Genomic DNA, 18,912 nt, shown 5'->3' with positions numbered 1-18,912 from the left:
TTGTTTGTGATGCCGCCGGGACTGGACGGTGTAAGCCTGAGCTCCGGGAGCTACGATCGCTGGGGTTAAAGTGCTGTCTGTGTGAAGGAGAGGTCAGCAAAATCTTTTCTATTTTTATATTGTTCCTGACAGTATGCGCCCGCTCAGCTGATTTGCTCGGGACACCAACCAACGGACTCTGGCTGGTCAACTATTGATGACCTATCCTGAGGATAGGTCATCAGTAGTATTCTCCCTGGAAAACCCCTTTAATGCTGAAGGATTTTGGTTTCACTTTCACATCTATCCCATGATGCATCAGCACAGCTGTACCATTTCTTCCTGCAGAGGGGACAAGTTAATTAGGATTAGCTCCTATAGTCTTTTAAATAAGCTACAGACCATAAGTATACAGTCAGGAGAATGAGTTGTGATCTCCTCTATTATATCTGTGTGATATGAGCTGTGTGATCATCATCAGCAACTGTGACATGAATGACTGTGCCCCCTTGCAGACAAGTCCTGTGTAACAGTATTACATAGACTGAGAAATTGACTAGAAAATAAGCACATAGCCTTAAGAAAATCGGAGCTGCTCAGAATGGAGATCACATGACTGTTAAAGTAGTCACTTAATTTAGGTGATACTCAAAGGGTATCGTAGCCTTATCAATCATGTATGCCTAATTATTATTTGATACATTAGAGAATACTACAAGGAGAATCGCTCAAGTGAGGTTCTGAGTCTCTTCTGTTTCATTGTTGCAATGCAAGAGGTTATACAGTGTGACAACCCTCACAAAATCAACAAGTCAACAATTCAAAGTCTACAGCTTGTGTGATACGTCTTTCTTAGTAAAACATTAGAAAGGCTACTTAGACGCTGAGCATGCCGCTTTACCACGAGGCCCCTTCTGTACATTTCTTGCTATGTGCATGGCACAAATATTATGTACAGGACATTACTGCATTAAATATCATTCAATACTTTCACAATGACCATCTGAGGAAAAAGAGGCCTAATAACTAACCAAGGCACCACTAGCTCACTTGGGCCTCATATCCATGGGCATGCATGGATTCACAGTGCAGAATCCTGCAGTGGATTCCAGCCGTGCCCACAGCCATGAGGCCAAAAATGACATTATAACTACCTGTGCGGACACTGCACAGGCCTCTTCAGTCGCAGACAAATCATCTTTCTTTTGCACGGCGGCGTGCCGTGCACAGCATTTTTTTTGTTGTTGTTGTTTTTTTTTAATCTCCCGCTTTCGCGGGCGCAGTGTCAGCTGCATCTGTGCCATGGATCGGACGGCTTCCATTGACTTAAATGGAAGCCTTCCATGCGGGAAAACCGCAGAAAATGGAGCTTGCTGTGGGTGTTTTCCCTCGTTTGCGATCTGCACGTCGGGGAGAAATGATATCAGCAGGCATTTAATTACCTGAAAGTGCCCAATGATTACCTATGGGTGCGGATCGTTTTTTTTTTAATTAACTTTTCCCATGGGCATGAGGCCTTTTACATAATAGGGGAGATAACTGCATAATGAAAGCATTCAAAAAAAAAAAAAAATCACTGGAGTGGCCCTTTAATAGTTAACTGAACAAGACTGTCTCTTATGACAGAATAATAATTCCCCATTTCTATAGCGTCCTACAGATAATTATGCGACCATTGTTCATGGCACAATGGGCAGCGAGAAGGGGCGTACAATGAACATGTGTATCTACAGACAGGATATCAGTGACATAACACACAACCATGGACATAAGCAATGCTGGCAACATAAAAGCAGAAAATAATGAAAAGGAGCGGTTCTTACATTGCAGTTTCTATAAGAGGTTGTTCAGGAAGACTAATTACTTGTACGGACCTGCGATCTTAGAGCCTCCACTTCTGGCCCAGTTCTGACACTACGTATGGCCTCTCTAACTCTGTGCCCAACATGTCATCAAGGGGCTGGCTGGTCAAGTTAGGATGTCATACCTGGGTAGGAAGTGGAGGTTTGACACCACAGATTCCTGTATTTAGACAAACTGGACGACTAATTTCACCCCCTTCCCAATGTGCGACATACATGAATGGTGCATGTTGGGCGTTTGTGTAAGTAATGGGCTTGCTTGTGAGCTGAACCCATTCCATACACGGCGGATATCATCTATCTTTGACAGCCAACAATTGTCTGCAACAGTCGTGATTGGAAATAACCCTTTAAGTGCCAGCCAATCAGCGTTTGGGAGTCCCGATTGCTTTTTCTTCTTTTTCTTATTTTACTTCTCTAAGAAATTTTTAAGAGTTCTCCAATACATTATATGATACTTGGAAAATACAACTCGTCCTGCAAACAACAAGCCCTCGTGTAGCTACATCACTATAAAAATAAGGTTATGATTTTTTTTGAAAGTGAGAAAGAAATAATAAAAACAAAAAAGGGGGGGGGGCTTCAGCAGGAAGGGATTAAGGAGAGAACCAGTTAATCCATTTATGCCCAAAACCACTCCTGTAGGTTGTCCAGGATCAAAAAACATGCACTGTTTTTAGAAGTAAGTGACCAACTGCTGTTTAAAGGTTGTGTGTGGTATTCCAGCTCAACCCCATTCATTTCAATGGATCTAAGTTTCAGGCACAACACACAGAGGTGTGGCGCTGTATGCCTTTTGTAATTCTGTTCAACCCCTTTAAAACCTCACACGGAGCTATGTATAATACAGCAGTCACACACATATACGGGCCCTCAGAGGTTCTGTATCTTTCCATGCCTCCAATTTCTAGTAAGTAACTGAGTGAATTTCTGTCATATGTCACATAAATTGTTAGGAAAATGACAGTGGCATGTCCATTATATGCCGTATTTATGAAGGCCACTAGAAGTAACAAAAAGTAATCATCACTAAAAGCCCATTTAAAAGTTCAAATGACCGAAAATGAGTGATAATCGTTACATTAAACGCCGGCATCGTGCAGTTTTTGTTTGAATAATGATTTCAAGGTGAACTTAAAATCCATCGTTCATCTAGTGTGAGATAAAGTGTCTCTCAACAGACCGCACGCTATCTCCACGAGACTCAGCATATTACATTGTAATCTGCCAGAAGCTGCGAGTGGAACAATGCAGCTGTGTGCACTGCTGGGCATGTGATTAATCACACGCTGGGCTCTGCAAACAGTTCCTGGAGGCCCTTTTACATACAAATGAAGATGATAAAGTATTAATGGCCACTAACACTTTATGCAAATGGATTGTGAAATCTTTCAGTCCTTTAAAAGATTGTCTTTGCGTGTAAAAGGGCCTTTAAGGCAAGTACACATTTGCATTCCAGCTTCAATTTGGGTTTCTATTTTTCTTCTCTGTTATGGGAGCAGGAAAACTATATCCCTGTCTAAACACATTCGCCCTAAGACCAAATCAAATGGCAACGTACAGGCTCCAGTGACTCCAATGGGGCTTGTCGGACTTCCGTTATGCTCTCTGGCATTTTTCCAGACAAAATAGCACAGAATGCTGCGTTATTTCGGCCGAGATTTTGTGCTAGGTCTGCGCCAGAGACTCCTTGAGTATATGTAAATAACCCTCATTTATTAGGGCACAATGGAATATGATATATTCAGTGACTGTGGTGAAACACCAGAGGAGCAATAGGGGACAGCCAAGCCACTTTTGACTCATGGGATTTGGACGCGTCCACAGTGTGTATGTTTAACGTCCATATGGTCGAGAAGTAAGAACACAGCAGGACACATCTCCCCACCCCAAGGACATTCAAACTCTGATGCTGTGAACTATTTATAATCCTTTACCGGAATACTGGAAATATTATATAAGAATCCTCTTAGAAATTTCCCACGAGTTCAGGCCATTGTGATGTGCAAGGATATTCTGTATGAAGACTGCAGTATGTTCTTCTATTCATTAGATGAAATGGAAGGGAAAAGCTTGTATAAGAAGATATCCTTACCTCTTCCGATTTCTTATTAGCTTTCCTTGCTGCCTTTTCCTTTAATCTTTTTTCCTGTAAAATACAGAGAATATTAGTATTGGACCTACTTACTACTAGACAATGAATCACGTGATATTATACACTTTTTACCTACTGTAGCATTATACAAACTATCAATTATAAAACATTACAGTATTATCTATGCATATCCCAGATCCACTATGTCAACTCCTTATTACTTAACCATAGCAAGTTTGTATTGGCAAGACTCCGTGTGTACATTGCTGTATCTGCATTTCGGTGATTAACTACTTTTGAAGTCCCTTTAATGTATTTGGGTATCATATTATCAGCAATAACGGAATATAAATGTACTGCACCAATAGTTTCCTTCATGATCAGAGACTATTTGAGCATTAGAAGAATAATCAAACTCTCAGCAACTTCTCTCCCAGCAGCACAGAATACATGGTGTAACGACACTCTAAGGCCTCCCTCACACAGGGCGTTTTATACAGCGTTTAGCGCTGCCTTTTCAGCCCAGCGCTAAATGCTGTACAACACTTCCATTCATTTCAATGGGGCTGCTCACACAGGGCTGAAAACGTAGCGCCTTCCAACGCTGCGCTTTGACAGCGATGCATGTTCTATTTTTGGGCGTTTTCAGCCCTGCGTCGCCCACTGAAATGAATGGGCAGCTGTTTTGGCACTGCTAAAAACGCGGCAACACTTGGTGCCGCGTTTTTGGCAGCGTTAACCGCTCGCCGATTTTCGGGGTGAGGGCTTGTAATAGAAGCCCTACCCCGAAAATCAGTCCCTGCTAGGTGGGGGGAAAAAAAACAAACAAAACTCACCTAGCCACTGCAGTCCGGGTCACGGCCACTGGTCTCTGCCGCTGATCCGAGCTTCCTCGGCACCCAAAAAGTCTATTGCCGGAGGCCAAGTCTGAGAACCTGGCCTCCGGCAATAGAGTGCTGTGATTGGGCATCGAGCGTGCCGATAACCAATCACAGCCCTTCATTGACTGTCTCAGCCAATCAGCGCCGGCAAGCTCTGATTGGCTGAGACAGTCAATGAAGGGCTGTGATTGGGCATTGAGCAAGCACCGACAACCAATCACAGCACTCTATTGCCGGAGGCCAGGTTCTCAAACCTGGCCTCCGGCAATAAACTTTGGGGTGCCGAGGAAGCCCGGATCAGCGGCAGAGACCAGCGGCCGCGACCCGATCTGCAGTGGCTAGGTGAGTATTGCTTTTGTTTTTCTTTTCAGCATTCTTGGCTGCGTTTTCAGCTCGGCTGAAAACGCAGCCAAAACGCTGGCATAAAGTCTGCCAGCGCTGCTGAAACGGGGCAGAATCTGCAGTAACGTAGCGTTGAAAAACGCTGCGTTTCTGCAAACGCCCTGTGTGAGGGAGGCCTCAGGGACTGTTCACACGGGACGAAAAAGTCCTGTCCTGCAGCTTTTGGTGTAAAATTCCGCAGCTGTGGATTCAGCCGAATCCTGTGGCGTAATCCATCCCATGTGAAAGGTCTTTAAGGCTTCGTTACTGTATGTCTGAACCACAGGAACAAAATGCGTAAAAAAAAATAAATAAGAAAAATCACATGTGGATTTAAAAAAAACAAAACTCATGCATTGTTAAAAATCACGCGCGATTTCTAAAAAAAATCTATATGGTTTAAAAAAAAAACAAAAAAAAACATGCAGTTTTTGAAAAACACATGTATTTCTTTGTGGCTTCTCTTCGGGTCAAAAATACACCCGTAGGCCATGTTAACATGGGGTGGATTTGCTGCAGAAATTCCGCAGCATTTACAGCAGCAGCAAAGTACATGAGATTTTGAAAGTTTGATGCACTCTTGCTGCTTCGGTAAGGGCTGCAGATTTTCATCCACACATGGAGTACAATCAATTTATGGTGCAGATTTTCAGTGCGGTTTTCACCCTCTGTAATGCAAAAGGTGAAGTCTGCATCAGATCCACAGCGTGTAAACATACTCATACATGCTGAAAATGATCCACTGGAATTAAGTAATGTGATACAGACCCTTGTTTCTAATATTTAAGGACTCAATAGTGACAGGGTCAGTTCCGCTGGATTGGCACATAGCAAACAGAGACAATATTGAAAAGGGTAAAAAAGTGAACCTGGAAACTACAGGCTGGTAAGTCAAACTTCTATTGTGGGTAAAATGTTTGAAGGGTTTCTAAGAGATGGTATCCTGGAGCACCTCAAGGAAAATAGCTGTATAATTCCGCATCAGCATGGGTTTATGAGGGGTCGCTCCTGTCAAACCAACCTGATCAGCTTCTACGAGGAGGTAAGTTCTAGACTGGATCAGGGAGAGTCATTGAATCTTGGGTATCTGGATTTTCCAAAGTGTTTGATACTGTGCCGCATAAAAGGTTGGTATATATAAAATGAGAATGTTTGGTCTGGGTGAGAATTTGGGTAAGTGGGCGAGTAACTGGTCAGTAATAGAAAGCAGAGGGTGGTTATTAATGGTTCATACTCTGATTGGGTCACCGTTACTAGTGGGGTACCACAGGGGGCAATACTGGACGGGTCACAGTTATTTTTAGGGTACCAGAGGATTGTTTTTGGGCCCTATTCTTTTTAATATATTTATTAATGATGTTGTGGAGAGATTGTACAGTAAAATAGCAATATTTAGAGATGATACAAAGTGCAAAGTAATTAACACAAGAGAGGAGAATAGACAGTTAAGGCCCATTTAGACACAATTATCGCTCACAATTCACTCAAAAGCCGCCTTTTGAGCGATAATAGTTGTGTCTAAATGTGCCCATCTTTCACCGTTCGGCCGAACAACATTTTTCAGTTCTGCTTGAAAACAGTCATTCAGCAGAACAGCTGAAAAGCAGGACCACACGCTGTATCTGCTTTCCAGGGTGCTGAATTCTCCATGGGGAGCCCTCCTGCCGAGTTCTGTAACAGCTCCCAGAAGCTCATTTGCTTGCAAATGAAGCTAATAAAGTACTAGTAGCAGTTAGTGCCCATTAGTACTTTAAGCAAAATGATTGCTCATCTTTCAATCTTTTAAAAGATATCCGAGTGTGTAAATGGGCCTTTACAGATGAATCTGGATACATTGGGGATTTGATCAGAAAAGTGTCAAACGAGGTTTAACTCTGACGAATATCAAGTTATGCAGATGGGCAGGGTAAATACATGTCACGATTATACTAAATGGAAAACCACTGGGAAACGCTGATATAGAAAAGGACGTGAGGATTTTAGTTAACTGGAGCAACCAATGTCAGGCAGCTGATGACAAGGCAAATGAAATCATGGGGTGCATCAAATGAGGTCTAGGAACATTGTTCTTCCTCTTTACAAGTCACTGGTTAGACCACACATGTAATATTGTGTACAGTTTTGGGCACCAGTACTCAAGAAGGACATATCAGAGCTTGAGGGAGTACAAAGGCAGGCAACTAAAGTAATAAATGGAATGGGCGGACTACAATACCCAGAGAGGTTATCAAAATTGGCATTATTTAGTTCAGAAAAAAAGACGGCTGAGGGGCAACCTAATATCTATGTATAAATTTATCAGGAGGCAATACAGAGATCTCTCCCATCATCTATTTGTATCGAGCACTGTGACTGTAACAAAGGGGCGTTCTCTAAGTCTAGAGGAAAGAAGGTTTCTACACCCACGCAGAAGGGGGTTCCTTACTGTAAGAGCAGTGCGACTATGAAACTCTTTGCCTGAGGACGTGGTGATGGCACACTTGATTAAAAGGAGCCTGGATGCCTTTCTTGAGCGATACAATATTATATGTTATAGTCACTAGATTACTTCAGAATGGTATTATTTTGACTGTCATATTTGAAGTCAGGAAATAATTTTTTTCCTAAAATTAGGGAAAGCGGGTTCTACTTCATGCTTTATTTTCTTTTGCTATACTCTAGATCTGGATTGCAGGATAATAGGCTGAACTGGTTCGGCAACAGTGCCCCAGTATGAATAGCCACAGAGACACTGCCTCACCCCACTTCCTCCCCCCATCCCCCATAAGGCTCCAAGAGAAGCCACAACCCCAGGACACTTTACAGACAATGAACTAGGAGTGCCAGCAAAAGTATTAACTCACCTGGCCCAGGCTCCCATGTTGCTTTCCCACAATAAACTGGTTATTCTGCGTATCTCACATGTACCTTTCCTCATAAATACATAGGGTTTTTTTTCTAATGTGGGAAATAACTAAGATCTAAAAATCCCAACAGAGGAATGGAACACGAAGCAGCCTGCTTATTTCTGTTCCATTTTCAGTCAAAATGAACCTCGCGATTTTATACCGCAAGTAAATGGACACATATCACAAATTATGCTCGGCTGTGATTCGAGAAGGATCATAAAACCATTTTGTGTAACATTAACGCAGTCAGACTCTTCAATTATAATAAACTGACGTATGTGCGCCTCGTTCACACTGACAGCAGTAGTAGAACACAATTAGATGTTAATGGAATGCTCATTGTTCATGATCCTATGAGGTAGAGAAGGAAGGGGAGTGTACAGCACCAATTCTGGTGATCATTAAGACACAAGTTAACCAAAGTGAACCAAACATTTACTTCACTTTGGGTTTTTTCTATTTTTTATTTCTTCTTTAAAATAAAAATTGGTCTTAATTTCTGCGCTGTTCAGAATATATCTTTATAGGGGTTGGAGCACTGCTTTTCCATTAAAGTGCTCCGAATCCCTCCCTTCCCTTACACAGCCATTGAATTAAAATTGTAAAATTCTGTTTGCATGCCGCCACTTGGAGATTACTTTTACAGGGTGGGCCACAGAAAAGTAGCCCGCCCCCAATCCCTACACTACATTTTTTTTAGGATGCTGTAGCCCTTTTATTTTACCTCAGCTGTAGAAGAAATAAAAGCTGCGCTATAATTGGTTGCTATGGGCAACAATAGATTGTTTAGACTGCTTTCATAGATGTGCCCCATGATGTTCTTCCTGCAACAGTGAATAGTTAATGTAGAAGGCTATGTGTGAAGTAAGCGGATCAATTAAGGAAACGCAAGAACTGTTCACCGACACGTAAACAGATACGAAACCACCAGCTAAACTGAATCGCCGACTGGATTGATCAGGTAAATGGGGTGGATATAGTCTATCTTGACTTTAGTAAAGTATTTGACAAAGTATCTCATACCATACTTATTGAAAAAAATGATCAAATATGAGATTGATAAAGCAACAGTTAGGTGGATTCACAACTGGCTGAGTGATCGTACTCAAAGAGTGGTCATAAATGGCTGCACATCCAAGTGGAAGAATGTGTCAAGTGGAGTACCACAAGGCTCTGTCCAGGGCCCACTGTTGTTCAACATTTTTATAAATTATCTGGAGGAGGGAATAGATGGGAAACTGATCAAATTTGCAGATAAAACAAAGCTAGGAGGGATAGCTAAGAGAGAGAGAGAGAGAGAGAGAGAGAGTATTCAAAAAGATCTAGAAAAGCTTGCACAGTGGGTAGCGACTAACAGAATGGTATTCAACAAGGAGAAATGCAAAGTCCTACATCTTGGCAGGAGAAATGCAAAGTCCTACATCTCAGCAAGAAAAATGAAAAAAGCACATATTGAATGGAAGAAATTGGTCTAAGCAGCAGCACATGTGAAAAAGACTTGGTTATACTAATAGATCATAGACTGAACATGAGTCAACAATGTGATGCTGCAACCAAAAAGAGAAACCCAATTCTGGGATGTATTAAGAGAAGCGTAGAGTCTAGATCACATGAGGTCATTATCCCCCTCTACTCTTCCTTAGTCAGACCTCATCTGGAATACTGTGTCCAGTTCTGGCCACCCCACTTTAAAAAAGACAAACTGGAGCAAGTTCAGAAAAGAGTTGCCAAGATGGTGAGCGGTCTGCAAATCATGTCCTATGAGGAACGGTTAAAGGATCTGGAAATCTTTAGCTTGCAAAAAAGAAGGCTGAGAGGAGACTTAATAGCGGTCTACAAATATCTGAAGGGCTGTCACAGTGCAGAGGGATCAGCCCTATTCTTATCTGCACAAGGAAAGACTAGAAGCTATGGGATGAAACTGAAAGTAAGGAGACACAGATTAGATATTAGAAAAAACTTTCTGGCAGTGAGGGTGATCAATGAGTTGAACAGGTTACCACAGGAGGTGGCGAGTTCTCCTTCAATGGAAGTGTTCAAACAGAGGCTGAACAGACATCTGTCAGGGATGATTTAGTGAGTCCTGCACTGAGCAGGGGGTTGGACCGATGACCCTGGACGTCCCTTCCAACTCTACCACTCTATGATTCTATGATAAACGTATTTAAAACCTGGTTCAGAAATGGTGTAAAACTGGGTCTGTCGTGAACATGAAGAAACCTAGGCCTTCATCAGTCCGGAAGGCCAAAGCTGCCCGTGACCAGGAGCATCTATAGGGGATGCAGAGATGTGCTTGCACCCAGGCCCAGGAGCGTTAGGGGACCCATAAAGCCTCTCTTCTCCATATAGGGAGCCCAGTACTATAAATTAAACATTATAGTTGGGGGCTGTTAAAGATTTTGCATTGGGGCCCAGAAGCTTCAAGTTACGCCTCTACCCATGCCATTCAACTCTGAGACTGTCCCAGCAAGTTGGTGTACCACAAATGACGTGTCGGCAAATGTTGAAATCTCTGAACTTGAAACGACACTGAATAATGTGTGCAGGAACTTAAAGAGCTCAACAAAGCTAAAAACATGTAAATTACTGTATGTGGTTACCAACTGATTGCTAGAGGATTTTTGGCTCATTTTTGTACTTTAAGAAGAAAGTAGTGTGGGGTTATTTATCAGGTCATGTAAATTCACAAACCACAAAGGGTCCTCGTCTACTGAAAATCCCCACATGATTAATAAGACATGAAGGTCCTGGTCTACTGAAAATCCTCATATGATTCATAAAAAACAAAAAGCCCTGGTCTCCTGAAAATCCCCACATGATTGATAAAATACAAACGGTCCAGGTCTACTGAAAATCCCCACGTTTCATAAAACATAAACGGTCCTGGTCGACTGAAAATCCCCACATGATTCCTAAAACACGAAGGACCTAGTCGACTGAAAATTCCCACATGATTCCTAAAACACGAAGGACCTGGTCTACTGAAAATGCCCACATGATTCACAAAACACGAAGGACCTGGTCTACTGAAAATGCCCACATGATTCACAAAACACGAAGGACCTGGTCTACTGAAAATGCCCACGATTCACAAAACACGAAGGACCTGGTCTACTGAAAACGCCCACATGATTCACAAAACACGAAGGACCTGGTCTACTGAAAACGCCCACATGATTCACAAAACACGAAGGACCTGGTCTACTGAAAACGCCCACATGATTCACAAAACACGAAGGACCTGGTCTACTGAAAACGCCCACATGATTCACAAAACACGAAGGACCTGGTCTACTGAAAATGCCCACATGATTCACAAAACACGAAGGACCTGGTCTACTGAAAATGCCCACGATTCACAAAACACGAAGGACCTGGTCTACTGAAAACGCCCACATGATTCACAAAACACGAAGGACCTGGTCTACTGAAAATGCCCACATGATTCACAAAACACGAAAGTACTGGTCTACTGAAAATGCCCACGATTCATAAAACACAAAAGTCCCGGTCTACTGAAAATTCCTGCATGATTCATAAAACATAAAAGGTCCTGGTTTACTGAACATCCCCACATGATTCATAAAACACAAAGGTCTTGGTTTCCTAAAAATCCCCACGATTCATAAAACACAAAAGGTCCTGGTCTAGTGAAAATCCCCACATGATTCATAAAAAACAAAAAGGTCCTGAAAAAAAGGTTCCTGAAATCATCTGTGAAGGTTTATCTGGATGTCTGATCAGTTTTATGACCAACACACACTAAAAGAAAGAATGTACTGCTTTTTCCCCTACAAGAAGTAGCCCACACCTCCCATGACCCACTGCCACAGGTTCATTAACTGCTTATAGAAGAGTAAATAAACTGTGGGCAAGGACTTCTAGTCTCCACGTTCCTCTGACTTGTTTACATGCGATTTTTAGTAGGAAGTGTATGCCTATAATCTGCATACCCTGGATGAACTCAAAAAAAACATTAACACCACTATTCGCAGCCTCACTGTTGAAGAGCTGTATGCAGTATCAGCCAACATGTTGCCGTGCCCATAGGTGCACAGAAGTGAATGGAGACAACTTCCAGCGTCTTTTGTAATGTGAGCAGATCAATAAAACTTGGGGGGGGGGGGGGGGGGAACAAAAAAAAAAAAGCAAAGCTCTTTCTTCCTGTCACAATAACATTGAAAGTAGGCTACTGTACTTTTCCATGGCGTACTACATGCGCAATGTACTCGCGCATAATATGCAGTGAAAAATACAACTGTACTGCTCACAGTCCTAAAGAGAGGTCATAAAATTCTAAGAGGAAGATATGTCCTCGAAAATTAAAAGACAGCTGCATATTTCAGATCTGTCTGCAGTTTCAATGTTATCAAATGATTCCTCCATACGTAAGAAAAGAAGGATGCACATATACATATACACACACATATACATACATACACACATATACACTACCGTTCAAAAGTTTGGGGTCACATTGAAATGTCCTTATTTTTGAAGGAAAAGCACTGTACTTTTCAATGAAGATAACTTTAAACTAGTCCTAACTTTAAACAAATGTACTCTATACATTGCTAATGTGGTAAATGACTATTCTAGCTGCAAATGTCTGGTTTTTTGTGCAATATCTACAAAGGTGTATAGAGGCCCATTTCCAGCAACTATCACTCCAGTGTTCTAATGGTACAATGTGTTTGCTCATTGGCTCAGAAGGCTAATTGATGATTAGAAAACCCTTGTGCAATCATGTTCACACATCTGAAAACAGTCTAGCTCGTTACAGAAGCTACAAAACTGACCTTCCTGTGAGCAGATTGAGTTTCTGGGGTCAATTAAACGCTCAAAATGGCCAGAAAAAGAGAACTGTCATCTGAAACTCGACAGTCTATTCTTGTTCTTAGAAATGAAGGTTATTCCATGCGAGAAATTGCTAAGAAATTGAAGATTTCCTACAACGGTGTGTACTACTCCCTTCAGAGGACAGCACAAACAGGCTCTAACCAGAGTAGAAAAAGAAGTGGGAGGCCGCGTTGCACAACTAAGCAAGAAGATAAGCACATTAGAGTCTCTAGTTTAAGAAACAGACGCCTCACAGGTACCCAACTGGCATCTTCATTAAATAGTACCCGCAAAACACCAGTGTCAACATCTACAGTGAAGAGGCGGCTGCGGGATTTTGGGCTTCAGGGCAGAGTGGCAAAGAAAAAGCCATATCTGAGACTGGCCAATAAAAGAAAAAGATTAAGATGGGCAAAAGAACACAGACATTGGACAGTGGAAGACTGGAAAAAAGTGTTGTGGACGGATGAATCCAAGTTTGAGGTGTTTGGATCACAAAGAAGAACGTTTGTGAGACGCAGAACAAATGAAAAGATGCTGGAAGAATGCCTGACGCCATCTGTTAAGCATGGTGGAGGTAATGTGATGGTCTGGGGTTGCTTTGGTTCTGGTAAGGTGGGAGATTTGTACAGGGTAAAAGGGATTCTGAATAAGGAAGGCTATCACTCCATTTTGCAACGCCATGCCATACCCAGTGGACAGCGCTTGATTGGAACCAATTTCATCCTACAACAGGACAATGACCCTAAACACACCTCCAAATTGTGCAAGAACTATTTACAGCAGAAGCAGGCAGCTGGTATTCTATCGGTAATGGAGTGGCCAGCGCAGTCACCAGATCTGAACCCCATTGAGCTGTTGTGGGAGCAGCTTGACCGTATGGTACGCCAGAAGTGCCCATCCAACCAATCCAACTTGTGGGAGATGCTTCTAGAAGCGTGGGGTGCAATTTCACAAGCTTACCTCAACAAATTAACAGCTAGAATGTCAAAGGTGTGCAATGCTGTAATTGCTGCAAAAGGAGGATTCTTTGACGAAAGCAAAGTTTGATGTAAAAACAATGTTATTTCAAATACAAATCATTATTTCTAACCTTGTCAATGTCTTGACTCTATTTTCTATTCATTTCACAACGCATGGTGGTGAATAAGTGTGACTTTTCATGGAAAACACAAAATTGTTTGGGTGACCCCAAACTTTTGAACGGTAGTGTATATATATATATATATATATATATATATATATATATATATATATATATATATATATAGATAGATAGATAGACACACACACACATATATATATACATATATATGTATATGTATATATATATATATATATATATATATATATATATATACACACATATATATGCACATATATATGTGCACAAACGTGGAAATCTGGGGACTGCACAAGAGAAGAATCAACCCTTCATCAACATTCAAAGCCTGGACCAGTTGACACAATGCCTGCTTAACTTAAAGGTCCTATGAGTCCCATAAGCTTTGGTGTGGAGTCCTGGGCCTGGACTTTCATACTCATATGCAATCCTGTTCCTTCCCTGTCCGCCTGCAAACTCTGTGCTCAGTCTATTGAGAGGACTCTTCATGCTCTTCACACGCTCGAATCTCATTATGGATAGTGATTACACGCACAAGCAATGGATAGAGGAAGTCTGCTCAATGGACTGAGAGCCAGCTTTGTGGGTGGACAGTGAGGGAACGCAGAGGGCAGGTATGAAAGTCACACCCGCAGACTAAATGCCCCCTGTTATGTGACCTCGTAATATTAGTTTTTCAGGCTCATAGGACCCCTTTAAAGTGGTTTCCCAAGTCTCATATACTGATGACCTATTCTTAGGATAGGTTTTCAATATATCAGATCATTGGGAGTTCAATTCTCCGAGCCCCCGCTAATGAGCTCCTTGAAGAGGCGTCTTGTGAGATCACGTCCATCCATCACAAGGCCTTTCTGGAGTTCACTCGAGTGAATAAGGCGGAGCTGCAATACTTGGCACCGCCACTGCACAGCGTACAACACTATGCCTGGTGCACAATGAAGAGACCGCAGTGTGCGCTCGAGCACCAGGGTCGCTACACACAGCTGCTCAGTGGGACTCTCTCACAGATCTGATACTGGTGACCTAACCTAAAGATAGGTCAGCAATATTTGATCCCCAGAATACCCCTCCCTTTAAAAGTGACCCTCTAGTATTGAAACAAAATTCTCTCCTGGCACTGGATGGAAATAGATTGAATGCAACTGTTCTCTTATATCATGGATATATTATGGCAGATGGGGGCATCACCCCTCCCATCTGCCAGTATCTTGCCCAGTGTTCGTCCATCCAAGATGGCTGCAGTAATTTATAATGATTCTGTGCTGCTGCACAAACTCAACTTAGCCATGACATGTGGCAAGTCATGCATGTTTTATTCGCATGTTCTTTGAAGAACCTGGCAACAAAACGTCCAGGAACTGATCTTAGAACTACGATACGTCTTGCTCAGTACAACGTACTACATAGAAGAAAAAAAACACTTAGCCTAAATCTATACGCAACTTCAGACGACTGAAAGAAAAAAAACTATTACTTTACATCCCAACGAGGCGTTGCGGTTCGCCATAACACCGGTCATGTCATTGTTAGCACAAAATGGTAAATAGATGGAGAAGAAGTGACAGTAGTTCTTAAATGCTGTAACATCACAAGGAGAAGACTGAAGAGTTCAGTTAAGTGGATGCCAGTGCAAAACAAAAGGGCAGTGAGTGGCCCCTATCACCTTCTCCTGTTCTCGAGCCATCTGCGGCTGGGATGATAAGGAAGAATCGTTTGGTACTGCTGCAACAAAAGGCAATTTAAATTCAGCCGCAGTATGCAAGGAGAAATATAATGAGATATCCCATGATTTATTTCTTCAATTTGCAGTAAGTATGAGAGACAAAACTGTCTCTACATTTTTTGCAGCAATGTCTGAACTTCACAAATGCAAATCTATTCCCTAGCATAGTTCCATGTCTGAGAGGATGGGGAAGTCTATGGCTTGTGCTCACATATTACACACAACAACACCTAGACACAAATCAGACGAGCCTTCGGAAATGGTTTTTAGATGACTTTTATAAATACCAGTCTAGCCCGAATGGTGAGGGTACAGAAGATGGGTTGGTGTTGACCATCAATGAAGAGGTGGCCATTAATATGTTGCTACTCTACAATGAGATGAGCGAGCTAAAAAAACTTATGAGTGCTCTTATTAAAATGGAGAATGGCCCCACGTCTGTTTGGCCAAATATCAAGTTACCAGCTGCTTACATGTATGCAAACTTGGAGAAGAATCTCGTTTGGTTTATATCCTGAAGGCCTTTTTACATGGAACGATTATTGTTCCAAAAAAATCATTCAATTGAGCAAAAATGAACGATAACCGTTTAGTGTAAATGCGGCCAATAATCAAATGATAAAACGATAACTTCTTGTTCGCCATTTATTTTCTGCAGGCATAAAAATCATCGTTGGCTCGTTCACTAATCGTTCCGTTTAAATACTGATTGTTCAGTCCTTCCTATTCACTTATACAGCGAATGTGATCAACTGAACGATTTTTTTTTTACAAACCAATGATTTATCTGCCTGTGTAAACAGGTTGCCTGAGCGAACTCTGACATCACTCACTCGTTCAAGCAAGAAATTGGCTTGTCTAAAGTGATACTTAGGCCGGCTGCACACGGCCGGATTTGCATTGAGGAATCTGGGGCCAGCGGGTTCACCCTCCCCCGGGTTCCGCAGCAAATACCTGCGATTATATGCTATGCCCACGAGCGAAAATCAATTGCGATTTACGCACACCCATTGATTTAAATAGGATATTACGGTGCATTTTACACACCAAGATAGAACGTGCAGCATTTTTCTTTAACGCGGCCAAAAAATGCACAGCTGCGACTGAACCCATTGAAATGAATGCGCTCTATTCACTGCGTAATACACAGCATATTTATGCGCGGGAGAATGAGCCCTTAGTGCTACTGATATATTCTTATCAGTATGATGGCTATGGACATGATTACTTAGTTTTCAAATGGTTTTAGTTAAAAAAAAACAACAAAAAAAAACCGCATACATTGACTGTCTGTGCTTTTTGAATAAGTCGTCAAATGTCCATAAAAAAATTAAGTTAGCAATCCCGCCAGGTATGTTACTTCCATCAGTGAAGCAAAGATGAAAGTGATGGTCTGTAAGGTCAGGCGGTATTCAATTTACAGTACATTACTTTTTGTATCTTAAGAAAAATCTCTAGAATTGACACATCTCAGTAGTCAATGACCAGATCAGCATTTTAGCTTCTGTCCTACCCAGGGAATTCATAAGCTTTCCAGTTAATATCCCCATTTGGAAGGTAATAACATGAACTGCACACCTCTCCTGCTGACATCATCTGTAGAAGTCGTCCTTTTTAGTTCGCTTTATTCTTCCGTTTATGAAAGATCCTTAAAGTTAACTACTTGGAGTAAAGCCGGCACATTGCATGCAAGCAGTTTTTTGTTATAGCAGATCAGTAATGTAAAACAAACACTACTTGAAAGACGAATACTTAAAGCAGTACTTATTAGTCTTCGCCGCTGTCAACTCAGTGCTGCAGCCCCGCTGTTGGTACCAGGCTTTGTTGACAACAGAACTCGGGGCAGAGGCAGTGGCATTACTGCCCATTCTCCTGGCATCAGCCCATTCTCCTTACATCATGGGCGTCATGATACCATGTGTTCTGAACGGTGATGCTGCAGCCTCCCATTGGCAGGCAGCGGTCACCTGCCTTCCACTGTCTACAGAGACTGGGAACAGCAGCAGGACTGCAGGGCTGGATTGTGGTGGCCAAGGATGGGCAAGTACTGCTGTATTTGATATTTTCCTGCACAGCTTCACCCGTCACTAAAGTTTTAAAAAAGTAAGGCTATGTTCCAATCTGTGTTTGGAGCTTCTGTTCCTAGATTCCATTGCAGAATATTTGTCCGGTAAAATGCCGGACAGCCAAATGGAGAACGAACAGATCCCATTATAATCAATGAGGACTGTTCAGTTGCGTTACAAACCAGGTCAGTTCGGCCAAGGGATTCCCATTTCCTACTGCATAATGCAGATGTGAACATGACCTAACCAGGCAACCCCTTTAAAAACTATGGAAAGGGAAATTCCTAACAAAACTAAAGCTGAAGATACACAACTCGGAGGAAGCAGATGACTATTGGGTGTGAGAGATCAGACAAAAGAAGGGTTGTTGTATTCCAGCTTGCCTGACGTTTTCATACCATGGGACATAATCAACTGTCTACCAAGTATGCATATTTATAGTGGAGTAAGGAAAACTGATTTCGGCCAACAGTTATCTAGAGTATATGGCTAAGCTTCATCCCTTCCCAATATCCATATACAGCAGGTGCTAACTGGCCACAAAGGCTGGAATCGCAGAGAACTCAAATTCCAGCTATTTACCCATTTAGATGCAACTGACAGCGGTATTTAAATGGCTGGACAGAGGGAGGGGGCTTCCTCTATCCCCCAAACACACCCCTACCCCCAATGAGATCACAGATTGACATTTTGTACCCATGGCAGAGCTTAAGAGGAAGAACTTAAATGTACAATGTGTTGCATTACTGAGCAAGCAGATGGTCGCAAGTTCAGGCTCCCTATGGGGGGTCTAAAAACAATTTTTAAAAAGTTAAAATAAGATTATTTTTTTAAGTCATTAGTATATTGGAACAAGTGAAGATTATGTCCCCCTAGGACATGAATTTCATTTGACACAAATGCATGTGTCACCTGCTAATATTTTTAGTCATAACAATTTATATAAACGTATACATAATCATACTGCATAATCCTAACCAGGAAACTGCTTTGCAATATGCAGAAGCAGTGTTTTAAATATAATCCCTCCACATTAATTCTGCAAGATATGTTCAAAGCAAATCACAAAGAACAC

The 18,912-nt window shown here is 41.9% G+C and overlaps 1 protein-coding gene across 1 annotated transcript in view; it reads right to left on the bottom strand.

Annotated features, from left to right (window-relative positions):
- DDX10 (DEAD-box helicase 10) overlaps positions 1–18,912 on the bottom strand; it is a 219,381-nt gene that overhangs the window by 73,787 nt on the left and 126,682 nt on the right. The window contains exon 16 of the mRNA XM_066582115.1: positions 3,937–3,990. Coding sequence (XP_066438212.1) covers positions 3,937–3,990 — 54 coding nt within the window. The remainder of the gene's footprint in view (positions 1–3,936; positions 3,991–18,912) is intronic.

Source organism: Eleutherodactylus coqui, chromosome 1 (genome assembly GCF_035609145.1).
Source record: "Eleutherodactylus coqui strain aEleCoq1 chromosome 1, aEleCoq1.hap1, whole genome shotgun sequence".
Classification (NCBI taxonomy): Eukaryota; Metazoa; Chordata; class Amphibia; order Anura; family Eleutherodactylidae; genus Eleutherodactylus; species Eleutherodactylus coqui.
The sequence above is the reverse complement of the archived record's forward strand: the minus strand, read 5'-3'. Positions and strand labels throughout refer to the sequence as shown.